Genomic DNA, 20,118 nt, shown 5'->3' with positions numbered 1-20,118 from the left:
GCAACATATAGGTCCCTTGGGATCTACAAAGACTTCCTTCCACTTGGAATTCTTAAGGTCCCCCCCCAGCCCCTCCTCACACCCCCTAGAATTTGGCCAAGAGAATGGCTGTGATTATGTTTGTTTAAAATTTGATTTAGACTGTGTCATCATGGCATACTCTGAAATGGAGAGCTGATGCTTTTCCAGATAAATCAGTCAATTTCCAGATCACCCTTTTAGTTTGTGCCATGTGGCTATAGTATGATTGTGTTTTGAGGCAAGTAGGAGACTAAATGGTCCTTTGAGACCCAAATAAAATGAAACATAGAATGTGTTACTATCTTGCTCAATCCCAGTTGATTTTATCCGTACTTCTAAGAAAGCTTTGGCTCTTCTTCAATAGGGTACACTTGTCCTGTGTGAGACAATTATCTTTGCAAGCAGTAGGGAATAAAATGTAAAAATATTTTCATTCACACACGTTTTCTTCTTAGTGATTAAATACAGAAAGGTTATAGGTGTAGAATTAAATGTAGAGACAGTAATTGCAGTAGGGAATAAAATGTAAAAATATTTTCATTCACACACGTTTTCTTCTTAGTGATTAAATACAGAAAGGTTATAGGTGCAGAATTAAATGTAGAGACAGTAATTCAAAAACACTGTGAAAGAGAAGAAAGTATTTCTGGAGGGAGGGGTTGCTCTTACTTTAATGACCATCCCTGCAACTTATGAGCCATAAAGGAGAGACTTTTCACCTTAACTCTACTTGTAATGGGGAAAAAAAAAAATCAAAAACCTGGCTGGCCAATAATAGGATTGGTGAAGTAACTACCTTTTTATTTGTCTTTGGTTCTATAGAGTAGCACCATCCCCCATAGTTTTATTGTGACTGGAATAGTTGATGCAGTATTATGCAGTCATTAACTCATCTGTATGGAGGTTAGTAGTCATGATAAATGCATGCGATACAATGTCAAGTGAAAAAAAGAAAAGATAGTCCAGTGATCACAGTCTTTGGAGAAAGGGGATGGAAAGAAGACATAAAAATATAATTGTTGGAATTACTGGAAATTTTAATTCTTTCCTTTATTTTCCACACTTTTTTTGAATACTTAAATTGGAATGACCAGGTTCTGATCTGCGAACTGTTTTCTGGCTATGCAAGCTTAAGCATATCATTCAACATCTATGAGTTTGATTTTCTCACCTGTAAAATAAAGGCTGTATTTGCTTCACAGAGCTTTATGGGTTTTTAAAAAAAGTATATAGATAAAAGCCATTTGTTAATAATGAAGTGCTATGTGAAGTATTAAAATCCAGACACATAAGGGTTATGCACTTCTCTTCCTTTCGTGATCCCTTTGGAGATGGTGGATGTTTTTTGACTTCAAATATTTTTTTGCTAGAATGCTTTAGTAATATCAAGAAGGGGTTTGTTCAGTTCACCTAGTTTCAGTTAAGGTAGATGTCTGTGAGCCTAAAGTTTGCTCACTTCTTTTTTAGAGATTAATAGTGCCTTAATAAGATCATGAGACCATCTGAACCATTTTCCATGAACTGGATTAGCTCACTGTACAGTGTGAAAGTGTCAGGTACTCTGTTGTGTCCAGCTGTGTGCGACCCAATGGACTGTAGCCCGCTAGGCTCCTCTGTTTGTGGAATTCTCAAGGTAGGAATACTGGAGTGGGTTGCCATTCCGTTCTCCAGGGATCTCTTCAGGGATCAAACTCGGGTCTCCTGTATTGCAGGCAGATTCTCTACCGTCTGAGCCACCAGGGAACCCAAGCTCACTGTAAGCTACTTAAAACTTTATAGTAACTCGTCTTGTAAGCCTTATTCCTCATCCTCTACTTTTTAAGTTTTTGTGTAATCAAGTCCCTATCACCTGCTTTGCCCCCTTTATCTCCTTGTTCTCTCATTGACTGACTCTTTCTGGAAAATTCTTCCAGAGTTCCCTAAGTATTTTCCTGCTTCTGCAAAGAACAGCATTTTGAATATTCAGCTTCATAAAACTTGTCTGCCAATGTATACATAGTTTCTCTTTCATCTTAACATTATATCTGATCCTTTAATTTCTGAATTTCTTGCCTATTTTCCCCATAGTTCTCTGGTTTCTGCCAAATATTGTACACACTCAGTTGTTTTATTGGCCCATGTCAGTATAATCTGCCTTAGTAACTGGTGAAGCTTATTAATTTGTATCATCCCTGGCAACTCTGATTTCTACCATATCTCAATTTGTATGGTTCTTGGCAAACTTGAACTGATTTTATAGAGTCTTAAGTTTGTCTTTGATAATATGTTCATTTTAGTAATTCTCTATCCTGGGAGATTAGCTATAAACTGCAAGAGGAGCTTCCTCTCTGACTTCATCAAGCTTCATCAAATTGACAAAATGGTCAGTTGTTTGAAAAAGCTGATTAAAACTGGCAGTCATAAAAATGATAATATGTCTTTTCAATATTTAAGTTTTAACTTAAAGCATGTAACATACGTTTATTCCCCGATCTCTAAAGAAGAGCTGAGATCTGTCTTTGAGTAGAAATCCATTTGTATTCCATATGGCTTGTCTTGCATAAACCACATCTATTATATGTTATCTACACCACCCACTTCAGAGGGAGTAGGAATGTAAAGGCCTTTGCTAAGTAAATCAGTGCAAAGTCACTTTAGGTTTTCACAGTTTTTCTCAATTTTCTATGGTTGTCTTACCCACTTCTAGTTTGATAACTTTTTTTTTAAAACTTTTTTTTAACCTTAGTCGTTCTAAAAGCTTTAAACTTGTTCTAGAAACAACTCTTCTACTCGCTCATATTTGATTAGTTTATATGCAGTTTACTTATGTAATTACAACAATCGTTACATTGGCACAGAGTGTTTGAAAATAAGCATAGCTGAGTCACAGTTGGCGTACTGCTCAACACATTAAAACAGAAGTGTGTGGACCCACCTGAGAAGAGCCAGCTGGCGATGAGCCCTCCACTAGCTTGTGGGCATTAGCCAGGATGTTTTTCGGAGGACAGGAGAACATTTGTTCATCTAACAAGTTGGTTAAAAGAGTCTGTATCATTTGCCAGTCAAAGAACCTGCTGTTACTGAGAATAAAACATGTTGTACCATATTTAAGTTAAGGTTTTTATCAAGAATTCAAACTAATTTCATTCTTTACATGATAGACTAAAAGCTTAGATCTCATCCTTCCTGAGAAGGAAATTAGGAAAAAAAGATACATTTGCTTTGTAGGCCATAATATTTATACTTGGCTCTAAATGTCCCCAGGGCAACAGACATTCCAACAAGGTGCAGTAGCATTGTTATCTGAAGTGATGCATTACTGAGGACAGAACTGGGGCTGAGGAGTGGATGCCAGAAAGACAGATTTCAGATCAGTATGCAGAAGAACTTTCCAATAGCTAGAGATGGTCACACTTTCTTATGAAATTGTGGGTGTTTCCCTAATGGTGTCCGAGAACAGGTCGGACACCTACTGGCTGGCAGAACGACTCTTACCTTCAGTAGGGCCTTGTCCCAGGTGACTTTGAAGGTACTTTCAAACTTTAATGTCCCAGGATTTTGTTTCTGAACTACTAGCCTCCCACCTAATTCTTTAGGTCTGGGTCGAATGTTTTCACTGCCTGGGCCTTTGACCACTAATTTACATTGCTGTACATTGCCTAAAAGCACCTGAAACAGAAATACCTAAAAAAGGTCCATAGCGGACCACTCAGCACCTGTAAGGATATGGCTATGAAATACAGCCTGATGTTTTTATTTCCTCAGTGCCTGTGATAATTGCTCAATAAGAACTTTATGTCCTTGGGCACTCTAAAAGAAGCAGTAAATATTTTGTGTGGGACACTGAAGCCATACCCACAAAATGCTTGATTGGTGCACAGAGATTACTCTGGGGGAGAACTGAATGTTATTTTTAAAATAGAAAGTATAATGAAAAGAACACAAAGATATGTATTATAATTAATACAGGTGTTCTTTAAGAAAAGAAAATGAACAAGATCAGACATTATAAAACATAAATTGGGCTGGTTATTTGCATTATGTAATAATTGTTCTTCATTTAAGAAAAGCACATAGGCAATGTCAGAAATTATAAGATGTATAAATTGGAGTTATAATTTGGATTATAAAATAAGCATTCTGTATATAATTCATGGTAGGGTTTCCTTAAATAGTAAGAGCTTATTCTCATGTCACAAGACAGTCCTAGATGTCTACATCTAGAAAAACCTTACTGTTTTTCCAGCCCAGCAGCTTTATTTACAGATAAGGAAACTTAAATTGAAGAAAGTAGGGAAAAATCACTAGACCATTCAGGTATGACCTAAATCAAATCCCTTATGATTATACAGTAGAAGTGACAAATAGAATCAAGGGATTAGATCTGATAGAGTGCCTGAAGAACTATGGATGAAGGTTCATCACATTATACAGGAGGCAGGGATCAAGACCATCCCCAAGAAAAAGAAATGCAAAAAGGTAAAATGGTTGTCTGAGGAGGCTTTACAAATAGCTAAGAAAAGATGAGAAGCTAAAGGCAAAGAAGAAAAGGAAAGATATACCCATCTGAATGCAGAGTTACAAAGAATAGCAAGGAGAGATATGAAAGCCTTCCTCAGTGATCAATGCAAAGAAATAAGGGAAAACAATAGAATGGAAAAGACTAGAGATCCCTTCAAGGGAATATTTCATGCAAAGATGGGCACAATAAAGGACAGAAATGGTATGGACCTAACAGAAGCAGAAGATATTAAGAAAAGATGGCAAGGATACAGAGAAGATCTATACAAAAAAGATCTTCACAACCCAGGTAATCACGATGGTGTGATCACTCACCTAGAGCCAGATATCCTGGAATGAGAAGTCAAGTGGGCCTTAGGAAGCATCACTACGAACAAAGCTAGTGGAGATAATGGAATTCCAGTAGAGCTATTTCAAATCCTAAAAGATGATGCTGTGAAAGTGTTGCAGTCAATATGCCAGTGGATTTGGAAAACTCAGCAGCTGCCACAGGACTGGAAAAGGTCAGTTTTCATTCCAATCCCAAAGAAAGGCAATGCCAAAGAATGCTCAAACTACCACACAATTGGACTCATCTCACATGCTAGTAAAGTAATGCTCAAAATTCTCCAAGACAGGCTTCAACAGTACGTGAACCAAGAACTTCCAGATGTTCAAGCTGGATTCAGAAAAGGCAGAGGAACCAGAGATCAAATTGCCAACATCTGTTGGATCATCAAAAAAGCAAGAGAGTTCCAGAAAAACATCTACTTCTGCTTTATTGACTACCAAAGCCTTTGACTGTGTGGATCACAACAAACTGTGGAAAATTCTGAAAGAGATGGGAATACCAGACCACCTGACCTGCCTCTTGAGAAATCTGTATGCAGGTCAAGAAAGACAGAACTGGACATGAAACAACAGACAGGTTCCAAATAGAAAAAGGAGAACGTCAAGGCTGTATATTGTCACCGTGCTTATTTAACTTATATGCAGAGTACATCATGAGAAATACTGGGCTGGAGGAAGCACAGGCTCGAATCAAGATTTCTGGGAGAAATATCAGTAACCTCAGATATGCAGATGACACCACACTTATGGCAGAAAGCGAAGAAGAACTAAAGAGCCTCTTGATGAAAGTGAAAGAGGAGAGTGAAAAAGCTGGCTTAAAACTCAACATTCAGAAAACTAAGATCATGGCATCAGGTTCAATCACTTCATGGCAAATAGATGGGAAAACAATGGATAAAGTGACAGACTTCTTTTGGGGGGCTCCAAAATCATTGCAAATGGTGGCTGCAGCCACAAAATTAAAAGACGCTTTCTTACTCCTTGGAAGAAAAGTTATGACCAACCTAGACAGCATGTTAAAAAGCAGAGACATTACTTTGCCAACAAAGGTCCATCTAGTCAAAGCTATGGTTTTTCCAGTAGTCATGTGTGGATGTGAGATTTGGACTATAAAGAAAGATGAGTGCCGAAGAATTGATACTTCTGAACTGTGGTGTTGGAGGAGACTCTTCAGAGTCCCTTGGACTGCAAGGAGATCCAACCAGTCCATCCTAAAGGAAATCAGTCCTGAATGTTCATTGGAAGGACCGATGTTGAAGCTGAAACTCCAATCCTTTGGCCACCTGATGTGAAGAACTGAGTCACTGGAAAAGACACTGATGCTGGGAAAGATTGACAGTGGAAGGAGAAGGGGATAACAGAGGATGAGATGGTTGGATGGCATCACCGACTCAATGGACATGAATTTGAGTAAATTCCGGGAGTTGGTGATGGATAGGGAGGCTTGGTGCGCTCCAGTCCATGGGGTCGCAAAGAGTCAGACACGACTGAGTTATTAAACTGAACTGAAGTGAAGGAAGCCAAGGCCTATAGAGAATTTCTAAATCTTATTCTTAGGGTCATATAGCTAATGTTTGGCAGAATGGCCCAGGAACCCAATTCTAGGATCCTTGCACTTAATCCTGCTTCTCTAGGTCAAAGACCCCTTGATACCTCATTCTTCTAAAAATCGGCTTCCTTTTTACTTTATTTCTTTGTTTTGTTCTCATTTTAAAGCAATGCAGATTCTCAGAAAATTGGCAAATATGAAAATACATCAAAAAAGAAATTGCCACTGCTGTGTTACCATCCAGGAGTAATTTCTGGCCCCATATTGGCCTCCGAATCCTTGGAAGAGACACAGCCACCTCCACTGACCTGTGTCCCAGTTCACCCTCAGTGTCCTGGATCAGGCCCCCAGACCCTTCATCTGGGTGAAACTCCTTCCTCCAAGGCAGTTTCTCATCTTCACTCCCCCTTTTCCCTTTGATTGATTTCAGGACATTACTCTTCCCCGTATCCTCCTACCACTTACGCTGGTCTTTTTCTGTCTCCTTCTGAACTCTTTCTATTGCCATTCCTTAAATAATAATGCCCCAGAGAGCTGCATATTTTCCCCTCTTTTTACTCTCTGTTCTTCTCTTGGGATATTTTACCTCTTCTCTGAGTCAACTATTGCTTACTTGGTGCGGAGAGCCAAATTAAATATGTTGGCCTCCACCCCGCTCCTCTGTGCCACACTCCTCTATTTCCAGCCACTTGTTATTGGGCCTTCTTCCTGGAGTGTCTTATAAGCATCTTTGCCTAAAATTATCCAAAACCAAATGAATTACCCTTCCCTTTTCAACTTGTTACTTTCCCGGTGTATACTCATTAATTGCCAAACATCTATACTGGAAATCCTGAGGTCGTACTTTAACCCCCCCCCCCCTTTACCCCCATTCATCCAAGCCACTGTAACATCCTGCCAACTCTTTCTCAACAGTATCCTTCAAATCTCTCTGCTACTCTGTTACCCCTGCCCCAGGCCAGTCCTTCAGCATCTCTTACCTGGACTGCGGCGATTGCCTTCTCCTCATTTCTCTCCCTGTTTATCTCATCGATTCCTGTTCCACACTGCTGTCAATTCATATTTTCAAAACATAAATCTGGTTTTAAGCCCTTAAAACTTTCAACTGCTTATTCCTGCCTCCAGCAGGAACCTCGCATCCACTGGCAGGGTGACGAGCTTTATGCTGTGTCATTCCTGTTTGCATCGGCTGCCACCCAGCTCACTGCTTACACAGTGCCTACCCTATGGAGACACTCAGTACCTGTTGAATAATAGGTTTCTCTGCATTCAAGAGTGTTCCTTCTCTACCCCATCATCTCATTCCTAGTTCTGTAGAATAAAAATTCTTCGTTTTATCAAAGATATAATGGACCACACTTAATTGAGGAATAGTCTGTTCACACGTCTAGGTAGAAGGGACAGTACCCCTATGTGCTTTCATTAAAATTACAGGTAGAGCAAAAGAAAAAAAAAGCAGGTCCCTGCTTCATGCAGATCATCCTGTGTTTCTGACAATTGAACCCAAACAGCGTTCTTGTTCCCTCTTCCTGGAGAGGTCTACTGCAGGTTTTGTGTATGTACATATTTTTTTTAAAGGCAGGAGACCACGTATAATATCACTCAACTGTTGGCAGAGTGACTTTTTTAAAATGTATTTAGCTAGCCTGTAAAATAAATTAACTTTGGAAGAATTTTTTTAAAATAATTTCTGATTGGGAAAAAAGACCTTTGGTAGGAAAAAAAATTAAAGACAGTGAAACCACAGTATTTAGAATGCAAACATTGTAAAATGTCATAAAACTCCTGAGGTCTTATTGTGTATTTGTAGTGGATCTATACCATAAATGTAGGTAAGGCTGAAGAAAATATGCTCACTTGTTATTAAAAAAAAGATTGGGTCAAGTTTCTTTCCACCTCCAAAAACTAGAGTGAGAGGAGTTTACTCCCAAATTGTGCTTTTATTTTCATGAAAATTTCTGCTTGCTGTATATAGTATCTAAAATGAACTTTTAATAGGAAGTGTTGATGTTTGAATGAAATGACATACCAGTTGAGTAAACCCTATATATATATGTATAAACCATTTTATCTTCTTAATATAAGAGACACTGTTGCATTAGAAATATATTTTAGATCCTAGTGTTAGTTGCTCAGTTGTGTCCAACTCTTTGCTACCTCATGGACTGTAGCCCTCCACGGCCTCTATCTATGGATTTTCCAGGCAAAAATACTGGAGTAGGTTGCCATTTTCTTCTCCAGGGGATCTTCCCCACCCGGGGATCGAACTCAGTCTGCATTGCAAGCAGATTCTTTACCACTGAGCCACCAGGGAAGCCCTTGGTTCATAGAACTTGCTACAAACAGGGCCTGGAGAGGAATGGTTTCTACAATTCCTTTTAAACGTTTCCAGACACTTTACATGTCACTGCAGATGTGGTTTTATTCTCGAGGTCATCCTCACTGGGCCCCGCCGTGCACATGTTCCGGTGTTGTGCTGGGGCTGCGCTGACGTCCTCCCCTTGCCCTTCTGTGTTGCTGGCTGCACCTCACCCATATGTGTCTGTCTCGGTTTTCTTTCTCCATGGCACTTTATTCTGCTTTCAGGAGTCTCTTCTTTCACCCAGATGTGCCCGCTTTTCTTCTCCTGACTTCTCCAGTTTCTAGTAATATCTCCATCAGTGCGCCTTTGTCAGTCAGTCAGTTCAGTCGCTCAGTCGTGTCTGACTCTCTGCAACCCCATGAACCGCAGCATCCCAGGCCTCCCTGTCCATCACTAACTCCTGGAGTTTACTCAAACTCATGTCCATTGAGTCGGTGATGCCATCCAGCCATCTCATCCTCTGTTGTCCCCTTCTCCTCCTGCCCCCAATCCCTCCCAGCATCAGGGTCTTTTCCAATGAGTCAGCTCTTTGCATGAGGTGGCCAAAGTATTGGAGTTTCAGCTTCAGCATCAGTCCTTCCAGTGAACACCCAGGACTGATCTCCTTTAGGGTGGACTGGTTGGATCTCCTTGCTGTCCAAGGGACTCTCAGGAGTCTTCTCCAACACCACAGTTCAAAAGCATCAATTTTTCGGCGCTCAGCTTTCTTCACAGTCCAACTCTCACATCCATACATGAGCACTGGAAAAACCATAGCCTTGACTAGATGGACCTTTGCTGGCAAAGCCTTTGTAAGAAATAATATTTATTTATTTGGCTGTGCCACGTATCAGTTGCAGCATGTGGATGTTAGATTTTTACTGTAGCATGCGAGATTTTTAGTTGTGGCATGTGGCGTCTAGTTCCCCGACCAGGGATCTAACCCAGGCTCCCTGCATCAGAAGCATGAAGTCTTAGCTACTGGACTACCAGGGAAGCCCCTCCATCCATGAGACTTTCTCTCCTCGCCCTCGCCCCAGCCTGCTTCTCTCCCAGGCTTGTTCCTCCCAGTATCTTCTAACTTCTTCATCACTAAAAAAGCAAAACCAAAAATCCTCTGTTCCACCTGGCAAGTCCCTGAGGAGCCTTCCCTTCCAGTAGAGATTGGCGTTGTCCTCTGCCTTAGCACCCGAGTGATGAACACACCTATCCTTATTCACATATTCGTGTGTCCCTGCCTGTTCTCAGGCCCCTCTGAGACTCCATCCACAGACCACCACTCCCGTGCCTGCTCTACCCCCACAGACCTAAGGACAGTTGTACTTTTATTCAACCTCACCTGTCACATCTTAGTTTCTGAACAAATTTTTTAAAGTTTATTTTTCAAGGACTTGATTTGAAAACGTCAGCTCCTCTAGGCAGCCTTCCAGGATAGCCTTGCCACAGTTCTCTGCAGTGTGGCTTACACGCCCAGCACTTGCTTTTCTTGCAGTGTCATGGCCTGAGTCCCCACCTGATAGACCTCTTTAAGGATGGCAACTGTGTGGAAGAATCTACTTCGAAAGTATTTTTGCTCTTGTACTTCATTTTTTAACCTTTATTTTTTATTTCTTCCATGTCTTTTACTATCTGAAGTTACCCCCTTTCTACACTCTTCCTTTTTATTTGCATCCCTTTGTGTTTGGCCCATTCCTATTGTCAGTGCCTGTTTTCTGAAACTTACCAACGGCTTTCTTCTAAATTCCACTTGAAACACACACACACACTTCTTGTTTTCCAAGTCTTTGAATGAGAAAACTAGGGGTGGGAAATGAATTTCCACGTTCTCTTTTACTCTTGGACTATTACATTAGAATTCTTTTTCTCATAGAAGTATGAGTTGGTATAAAACAGTGCCTGTGATGATTTTAATATAAAGAGAATAAAAGCTTTCCAAATAATTCTGTTGAAAAGCAGTTTGCTGAACATTATCACTGTCGCAGACTTTTATAAATGGATGTCTTTTTCAGGATTAGGGGGCATTGTTTACTCACGCATACTTGTGACTCTTCGTTTGCTGTCATCATCCTGTCTCAGGGGCATGGAGGGGATTGGCATCTAAAGGCTTTCAGAACATATTGCAAATGGAATGTCCGCTGTAACCAAGGAAATGTTGCAGATCTCCTCACCCCAGCAGCAAACCTAAGGTTAGGCATATTTAGGGAAAGACTGAAGCAGGAAACAGTCCCGTAAGTGAACAGCCATGTTCTCTTTCTGATGAAACAGGAGATCTTCTAGAAAGGGCAATTCACCAGTGGTACCTACTGCTCAAACTCGCTCCTTCCTATCCAGAGTAACAGAAGACTGTCACACTGTACGTGGGCTTAACACTGAACTCCATGCCAGCAGGAATTAGCTGCTGACCCCTGGGCAAAGGCAAAGCAAAATAAACTCATCTTTATTGAGATGCTAGGAAGCTGAGCCCCTCAGAAGAGGTTTGGGGAGGCATTAGGCACAGGACGTTGAACCCAAGCTAAATGCTCTCCTCCAGAAAATGAAGATGCTATTTAATCTGTGCTGTTTATCTCATGGAGAGTTAAATACTTTGCACGTTGCATGAAAAGACATTTGTAATAATTTCTTCCAAAAAAAAAAGCACCCAAGTAGGAAGGTCCAAAACCTCATTTTTTATCACCAGCCACACCCCCATGATTAAAACACATATATTGCTTTTTATACACAGATGTTAAGCCAGCCTCTTAATACATATTGAAAAATCAAATATGAAAAATACTGAAGGGGAAGTAATATATTTCCTAAAAGTCTATGGCATGAGATATGAAGTATGGCTAACATTATTAACAAAATCTTTAAGGAAAATAGAATCAATTCTTTTCTGAGCATGGCACCTTCTACATCATTTGATTTGATCTTTCAAAATTATTTTGTGATAGAAAAATTCCTCCCCTGGCAGCAGTGATGTAAACTCATAGAGTTGTTTTATTATTTTTTTAAAGAAATAATATTACATGTATTTATTGATCAGATTGTTGCCCTGGTGGAAAAATGCTCTAGGAAGGTAATTATTTAAAGGTTAAGAAGATAGGGAAATTGTAGCTTTTCACAGAATGACCTTTATGGACCAGTTTTTGTTTTCTCTTTTTTTTAAAGGAATTTGCATCTCTTTCCAAACTCAGATGAGGGCCTGACTAATCCTCAATTTCAGCTGTGTAAACAGTGAACTTTCAAACTGCTTGGAAAGAAAATAAGAGCAGAACTTGTAATAGCCAATGTAAAATCTGAATAATACAGTGATATTGATTATTTCTCTTATGTAATCACCTTAGAGTTTCCTTCCAAAGAAAAAAATTTTATTTCTGTGAATGTAAAGAACATGGTAGAAATAGTGCTTAAGTGTATATAAAGTTTTTGACTCAGAAGCCTGTGGTCTCTAATTACCTATGAATACAGCAGGCTTCATTGAGGTGTTACTGTAAAATATTCCATCTTGTCATAGAAACCACAACTTTGTACAAAGAGAAAAACAATTATTGAGCACTCTTTTAACAGACTGTTAACTTGATTGGCAAAACTTTAGTTCTGTTGCTGAGTTGATTTATATTTCTAAAGGCATTCATTCATTAATAAGTAGTTGCATTTTAAGGCAAATTGAATACAATGAGTGGAATTGTTCATAGTAATAGGCTGCCAACTTATTTGCACATCTTGGGAGAAAGTTTATAAAATTTTTATAGGGTTCATGATTGATTTAATATTAATTAAAAATACCCTTAATTTTCCCCAATGATACCCTATGGAAGAGCTTGGGGCCTCTCTTGAAGAGGATGAAATGGTGGTGGTGATCCATTCCCCGAGATCCGGCAAAGTACTCTGTCCCCAGCACTCGAAAACAGCTAGTTGACACAGGGGATGTGACAGGTTTTATCCAATTTCACATACAAAGAAATGATTTAAAACCACTTCATAAACTGCATAGGAATCAGCATTTCAGTTTTTTCCTGGATACTAATTCTAGGTTTGAATATGATATCAGCTATTAAGACTCAAAGTAGAGTCCAAGCTGAATTCTGTCAAACATAGAATAACCTGAGAATTAACTGGAGTCAAGGGTGAGAGGGATCCTTTACCTTCTCATTGATACTATGCATTCTGGGAGTAATATACATGTTGAAGCTTTGTTTGCTGTTTTGCTTGTTTTTACTGCCATAAGGGAAAAGGAAGGGTAGTAACTCTTCTGATAGAATTTTATGAAGTTACACGTCAAGGACACCTTTGTTATGTGATGTATTCATCAGGTTTCTGCAGTCAGTTTAACTCTGCCAAAGTAAATATATAGGAAACTGTTATGAAAATAAATCATTAAACTTTCCCAGTGGTATAATGATCTATCAACTTTTTAAAAATGCAAGTATTGAGTTTAAAGTCTTACCCTCACTGGCAAGTGTTATGCCTTTGTTCCTATAGTTTCTTTGTGTTAAGAATCTGTAGATAGCATTTCTAATAAATATTTCATTGGTATTAATATAAGTAATTGTGATGGCAATTGTTATCGTTGAGTTGCTCAGTCGTGTCTGACTCTTTGCGACATAAAGGATTACAGCACACCAGGTTTCCCCGTCCTTCACTGTCTCTCAGAGTTTGCTCAAACTCATGTCCATCGAGTCCGTGATGCCATCCAACCATCTCATCCTCTGTTGCCCACTTCTCCTCCTGCCTGCAATCTTCCCAGCATCAGGGTCTTTTCCAATGAGTCGGCTCTTCGCATCAGGTGTCCAAAGTATTGGAGCTTCAGCTTCAGCCCTTCCAATGAATATTCAGGGTTGATTTCCTTTAGGATTGACTGGTTTGATCTCCTTGCTGCCTGAGGGACCCTCAGGAGTCTTCTTTAGCACCACAGTTCAAAAGTATCAATTCTTCAAGGCTCAGCCTTCTTTATGGCCCAACTCTCACATCAGTACTTGACTACTGGAAAAACCATAGCTTTGACTAGATGGACCTTTGTCAACAAAGTGATGTCTCCACTTTTTAATATGCTGTCTAGGTTTGTCACAGCTTTTCTTCTAAGGAGCAAGCGTGTTTTAACTTCATGTCTGCAGTCACCATCTGCAGTGAATTTGGAACCCCCCAAAATAAAATCTATCACTGTTTCCATTTTTCCCCCATCAATTTGCCATGAAATCATGGGACTGGATGCCATGATCTCTATTTTTGAATGTTGAGTTTTAAGCCAGCTTTTTCACTGTCCTCTTTCACCTTCGTCAAAAGGCTCTTTAGTTCTTCTTTACTTTGTGCCATTAGGATGGAGTCATCTGCATATCTGAGGTTATGCAGATTGGTATTTCTCCCAGCAATCTTGATTACAGCAACTTTTTATTTGACATAGCATAAAACTAAAACTTAATAAATTCTAACTGGATCAGGCAATACTTTGAACTCTATAGCATGTACTAGGTAATAGATTTTTAAAATCATTTTTAAAAGCACAAACTTGCTCATAGATTTCAAATCTGATGAGAGTAAGTCATTAGTGTTGTCTGAAACTAGGTGGAGTTGTGTTTGTTTGTTTTTTTTGGCCAAACTGTGCAGCTTGTGGAATCTTACCTTAGTTCCCCAACCAGGTATTGAACCTGTGCCCTCATCAGTGAAAGTGGAGTCCTCACCACTGGACTACAAGGGAATTCACTGGAGGTCTTTATCATTTGTGTTCTATCATATCACCTTGTTTTTTAGACAGAAAGTTAAATGGACTCTGTTGGAATATATATTATTTAGGACACACTTGCACTGGGACTAGAACCTGGTCTTGAAATGCTCTCCTGAGGCTTAGCTGGCTATTACTGTTTCATTCAAAGTCATGCAGTTGCAGCAATTTGAGTAGTTAGATTATTTTATAGACTCAGGTTACTGCAGTGTTTTTCTGGTTGTCTTCCTCTGCTTTGCACTGTTAACTCAGTAACTATCTAAGGGTTAAATATTATGAGTGGCCTCACATCTCTGGTTCAGTGTCAGGGAAAATGTTCATTGATTTAAGTAGGTGTTATAGCTCAGTAAAGAATGGCCCTATGTTTGGCAAGAAAGCAGATATGGAAACTGTACTCACAGCCAAATTCACATGAATGTAGTAATTGGTTAACGTCAAAGGAAATGATTTTGACAGATTTACACGTTGGGGTGGGTTAGAAATCCATGAAAATTCAGGATTCAAGTGCATTTTTATCTTGAAGTGGAAGAATCTGATACAGAATAGAAAGCAGCCTTCTGTAAATGAAGTGCCATTGGCACATCCAGTCCATTGTGTTTCGATTCTATTGCAATGCAGGTAGATTTGATGCATCCTGTCAACGCTCTTTTCTGCTTTCTCTTTAGACTCAGAAGTAGATCAGCCCAGAGAAGAGAAGAAAGAATGCTACTATAATCTAAACGACGCCAGTCTTTGTGACAACGTGCTGGCTCCCAATGTCACCAAGCAGGAATGCTGCTGCACCTCCGGTGCCGGGTGGGGCGATAACTGTGAGATTTTCCCCTGCCCGGTTCTGGGCACTGGTAAGAGTCGGCTGAGTGCTGGGTTCACAGTGGTATCTGCTGGGTGCTGCTCATGGGTCTAGGAATGTTCTCATTTGGGTTACTGAAGCCTCAAAGCACTGACATCTGCTGGTACCTGCTGTAGTCAGATTGAGGTAAGATACCTTCTAGTGGGTTTCTAGAAGGCTGGAAACCAAACCCTGTCCCACCTCAATATAAATTCTTGAACTACTATTTATCACAGAATATGATGTTATGGTGACTTTCCATACGATATTTTATCAGAAAGATAATTCAGTTTTTTTCCATTTTTAATGTAAAAGCAATGATTTTTTTTCTAACACTGACACAGCGTTGTTCCTAATTAGAGCTTGTATATTTAAGCCAAGATTTTTCTTGTTGGATTCTTATTAAAAATTTAAAATACTAGTGCTCAAGTAGGGATTCCCCTGGTAGTCCAGTGGCTAAAGACTCAGTGCTCTCAATGCAGGGGCCCTGGGTTCGATCCCTGGTCAGGAAACTAGATCCCACATGCCACAACTAAGGCCCAGCGCAGCCAAATAAATAAATATGAACTTTAAAAAAAAAAAAATTTAAAAAAAAAAAAAAAAAAAATACTAGTGCTCAAGTCACTTCAGTCGTGTCTGACTCTGTGTGACTCTATGGACTGTAGCCCACCAGGCTTCTCTGTCCATGGGATTCTCCAGGCAAGAATACTGGAGTGGGTTGCCATGCCCTCCTCCAGGTAAAATACTAGAGACCATAGTAATGGTAAAATAAGTCATAACACTCAAGCACTTATAAGTAAAACATGGATAAATAACATGAGTGAACTAGCAAGTATTTTAAAAATTATAAGTAAACTTATGAAGTCATTAGGTTTATTTGCACCTACTTTGTAATTCTGAGATTGTACTGAATTTATTTGTCTGAATTAGATAGCAAGGTTTGCCTTTAAGTTACTGAATTTGAGAAAGCAAAACTGAATTTGAAACATACTCATGGGGAAAAAAAAAAACTCATGGAAGATGCTTTTTTTTCTTTTCCCCAACTTTTTTTTCCTTGTCTCTTCTGAAATCAGCTGAATTCACTGAAATGTGTCCTAGAGGGAAAGGTTTTGTCCCCTCGGAAGAATCCTCTTATGGCGTTGATGGTGAGAACTATAAAGGTCAGTTTCAAGCAGAAACTAATTTGCAATGAGTGTTCATATCTACCATTCAAGTAGAAGCATGGTTTGTGTCCGAATTCTACCCAGTAATCTCTCGGTAGAACTGTGGCTTGGGAATTAGAACATGTAAGACGGTATGATGGTGGGACTTCACTTAAGATTCTGAGTTTCCACCTCTGAAATGATGTTTCAAAGGCTGTCATGAGGATAAAATATGGTAACATATGTAAAAGTACTTAATACAAAATTTTGTACTTTAATAGATTTATTCTTTTATTCCAGGACAATATTAAAAATCGTACGTTAGGACCAATATAAATTTGATCATTATGTTGGCCTTGAATGGTTATCAACAAAGCAAAGATTTTTGATTTTTTAGAAAGCATCCTACTTTGCTAGGACCTGTTACTAATGGCCATAGATTAGCGATAAGGAATGGAAAAGAAGAAAGCGAAAGTCGATGTGCTTTATACATTTCATGTTATTAGCCTGTAATTCTAAAATAAATTCCAGATTTTTTACTTTGGTGAAATTTAAACTACACATATGAGTATTCCTTATTAACCACTCACTTTAACATCTCAGTGATAGAGATATTATGACCATTTTCCCCCATAGATGCAGATGAATGCCTACTTTTTGGACAAGAGATCTGCAAAAATGGTTTCTGTATGAACACTCAGCCTGGTTATGAATGCTACTGTAAGCAAGGGACATACTATGATCCTGTCAAATTACAGTGCTTTGGTAAGTTTTAAGAGGATATTTTGTGATGTGCTGTGAAAACAGATGGGGAAAAAATAGTACTGTTGTGTATAAAAAGTTTCTTAGAATCTAAATCCCATGTTGAAAAGATCTGTAAATGTTTTATGCATCTTCTTCTTGAGCAATATTTAAGAAAATAAAAATCCTTCAAACTACTGTTTGAATAGATTTTGAAGAGTTAATAGTCAGTGTGGAATTATAATTCAGGTCACTGGTGTAACTGAAGTGTTCTTTTGGTCTGGGGAGCCTCCTGTTTCATCACTCATACCATACACTGAAAGTCATTTTTAAATACGGACCCAGACTTTAATGCCTAAGCAGAAAACCATATATACTATGCAGAAAAACATAGCAAAAGGAAATAATTTTAAAACTGTCATAAAAAGGCATTTTATCTTAAATTTCTAAGTATATCCTGTTCTTAAATGTTTTCTTTCCTTATTTAATGTCAGCAGCTGTAGGGCAATGTTATTTTTCCAATCAATACAGTTTAACATTTTTATAGTCAGAGCTGTTCTCTTTTGGATGATGATGTGTAGCTAATTAAAATGTGGCAGACCTTGAAATCTGGACTAAATTTAGCAGTGTATTAAGTTTGGTTAAGTGTATGAGGTGCAACTGATTGCTGATTTTCTTTCATTTTTTTTTTTCTCTTAAGATATAGACGAGTGTCAAGACCCCAACAGTTGCATTGATGGCCAGTGCATTAATACAGAAGGCTCTTATAACTGCTTCTGTACCCACCCAATGGTCCTGGATGCTTCGGAAAAAAGATGTATCCGACCAACTGAATCACATGGTATGTTTGGATGTGAGAAGCAAGTCTGTGTCCAAATAAATGTCATAAGGTTTTCCTTTTGACTGAAATGTGAGCTGTCGGAAAATAGAAAAACGGATTCCTTGGGTATGTTGAAAAAATTAAAATGAGATGCTAAGAGAAAGAATAAGTTTCATATCATCAATATGCAGATTTAACACCCTGCACATACTGTTTTAATGGACAACAGGACAAGGAGTGACTGAGCAGATGGCAGAGCTCTTCCATACCTGAGGGTTGATCATATTTAACCCTCGAAGGCAACTGAGGAAGATGTAAGTTGAAGGGAAAATAATTAGGTTTGCTTGACTGGATAGAGGACACAGATGAGGCTGGGCAGAGCAGAGGGAGGAATTCATCAGTGGTGGAGGGCTCCGCAGTCCATTGGTAGGAGTCCCTATTCATCCCTGAAAAGGTGATGTGCTCCTAATAATTAACTTAATTGATCAGTGTATCAGCATATTCAGGAGACTGCTTTGGTTGAAATCTACTGAAAAGTAGAAAGGTTAAAATTAAGAACCCTAGGATGAAGTGTCACTAGTTCAGGGCTTTGACAGATGAAATGGATGAAAAAGGCTGAATCCCCAAAATTTTGTGCAGAAGGAAAAGGTAGGATTTGACAGAGGAGTAAATGTGAAAAATCAGATATTGGAAGAATAAGAAGTCCATCAGGATTATGAAGTACAGGCAAGATCATGGAGGGTTTTACATAATGTGGAAGCTACAGAGGGAAGGATTTAATTGGAACATGATGGGCAGGTTGAATTTCAGCGGATGGAATGACACCCAGTTGGAGATGACAGAGGTTTGATCCATGGAAAGACCAGGCTGGCTTCAGATTTCTACTTGGAAGTCATGCTTAGAAATCGGGATGGAAACTTTGAGACTCGCTGGCTTCTACCACAGTGTCTATGAAATAGGAACAGCAGTGCAATTGTCATGGAACCGTGTCTTCCCTTTCAGAGCAAATTGAAGAAACCGATGTCTACCAGGATCTGTGCTGGGAACACCTGAGTGACGAGTATGTGTGTAGCCGGCCTCTGGTCGGCAAGCAGACGACGTACACGGAGTGCTGCTGTCTGTACGGGGAGGCCTGGGGTATGCAGTGCGCCCTCTGCCCCATGAAGGACTCAGGTGAGCCCCGGCCAAGTCCTTCTGCTGGAGGTGTTTGTGACCCGGTTCTGCTCCCCTCCTTTGGAAGCTGATAATTCTCTTTTACTTAAATATCTTCGCCTTCACTCCTGATCTCTTACTTTCATCAGAGAGGTATGTGTGCACGCATGTGTACGTGTGTGTGTGTGTGTGTGTGTGTGTGTGCGCACATTATGAGAGCAGATTACATAACATCTGACTCCTGGTTTGCCTCCAGTCCAGACATTGTCATTAATTTTTGAAACCCTCATTTTATTTCCCTCCAAAGAATGATAAATGACCCAAAGAAATATAAAGCATCTTAGCAGTTGGTGGCATAGGTCTTGAGAACTTTTATTTCCTGATACTTCTTTTCTTCCTACAGTCCTTCTCACTTCTGATAGTTTCTGCTTAGAGCAAAAAGTATCAGGGACTAGGCACTCTCCATAGGTCAAAGCTCAAGTTTTTATGTCAACCTCTTTGTGGAATAGAAGGGTTCCCCGCTTCCACAGAAGGGTCAGAACCATGAAGGAAACGAGTATGAAGTAAGTGAAATGTGTTTGAACAAATCTTCTTGACTTTCAAGTTGTAGTGTGTGCATGCCAAGTCACTCCAGTTGTGTCTGACTCTCTGCAACCCTATGGACTGTAGCCTGCCAGGCTCCTCTGTCCATGGGATTCTCCAGGCAAGAACACTGGAGTGGGTTGCTATGCCCTCTTCTAAGGCATCTTCCAGAGTCAAGGGTCAAACCCACGTCTCCTGTGGCTACTGCGCTGCGGTCATGCTCTTTACTGCTGAGCCACTGGCGAAGCCCTTCAAGGTTTAAACCGGGGGTCAAACCGAAAAAGTAGGATCAGCAAAGCTCTCAGTCTCCTGCCTTCTCTTCATCCTGGAGGAGGGCTTGAAGGTACCAGCTCTGGGCTCCAGGCTGGGCTGCTTGGTGACTGTTGGGGTCTGTGCTGATCGCCTGTTTC

The 20,118-nt window shown here is 39.7% G+C and overlaps 1 protein-coding gene across 12 annotated transcripts in view; it reads left to right on the top strand.

Moving 5' to 3' along the window:
- The window catches only part of LTBP1 (latent transforming growth factor beta binding protein 1), a 453,522-nt gene that overhangs the window by 395,720 nt on the left and 37,684 nt on the right, over nucleotides 1–20,118 (top strand). For all 12 annotated transcript variants that reach the window (XM_065929446.1, XM_065929445.1, XM_065929447.1 and 9 more), the window contains 5 exons: nucleotides 15,108–15,284; nucleotides 16,345–16,431; nucleotides 17,050–17,178; nucleotides 17,855–17,995; nucleotides 18,977–19,147. In XM_065929446.1, coding sequence (XP_065785518.1) covers nucleotides 15,108–15,284; nucleotides 16,345–16,431; nucleotides 17,050–17,178; nucleotides 17,855–17,995; nucleotides 18,977–19,147 — 705 coding nt within the window. The remainder of the gene's footprint in view (nucleotides 1–15,107; nucleotides 15,285–16,344; nucleotides 16,432–17,049; nucleotides 17,179–17,854; nucleotides 17,996–18,976; nucleotides 19,148–20,118) is intronic.

The sequence above is a fragment of the Muntiacus reevesi genome, chromosome 3, assembly GCF_963930625.1.
Source record: "Muntiacus reevesi chromosome 3, mMunRee1.1, whole genome shotgun sequence".
NCBI lineage: Eukaryota > Metazoa > Chordata > Mammalia > Artiodactyla > Cervidae > Muntiacus > Muntiacus reevesi.
The sequence above is the reverse complement of the archived record's forward strand: the minus strand, read 5'-3'. Positions and strand labels throughout refer to the sequence as shown.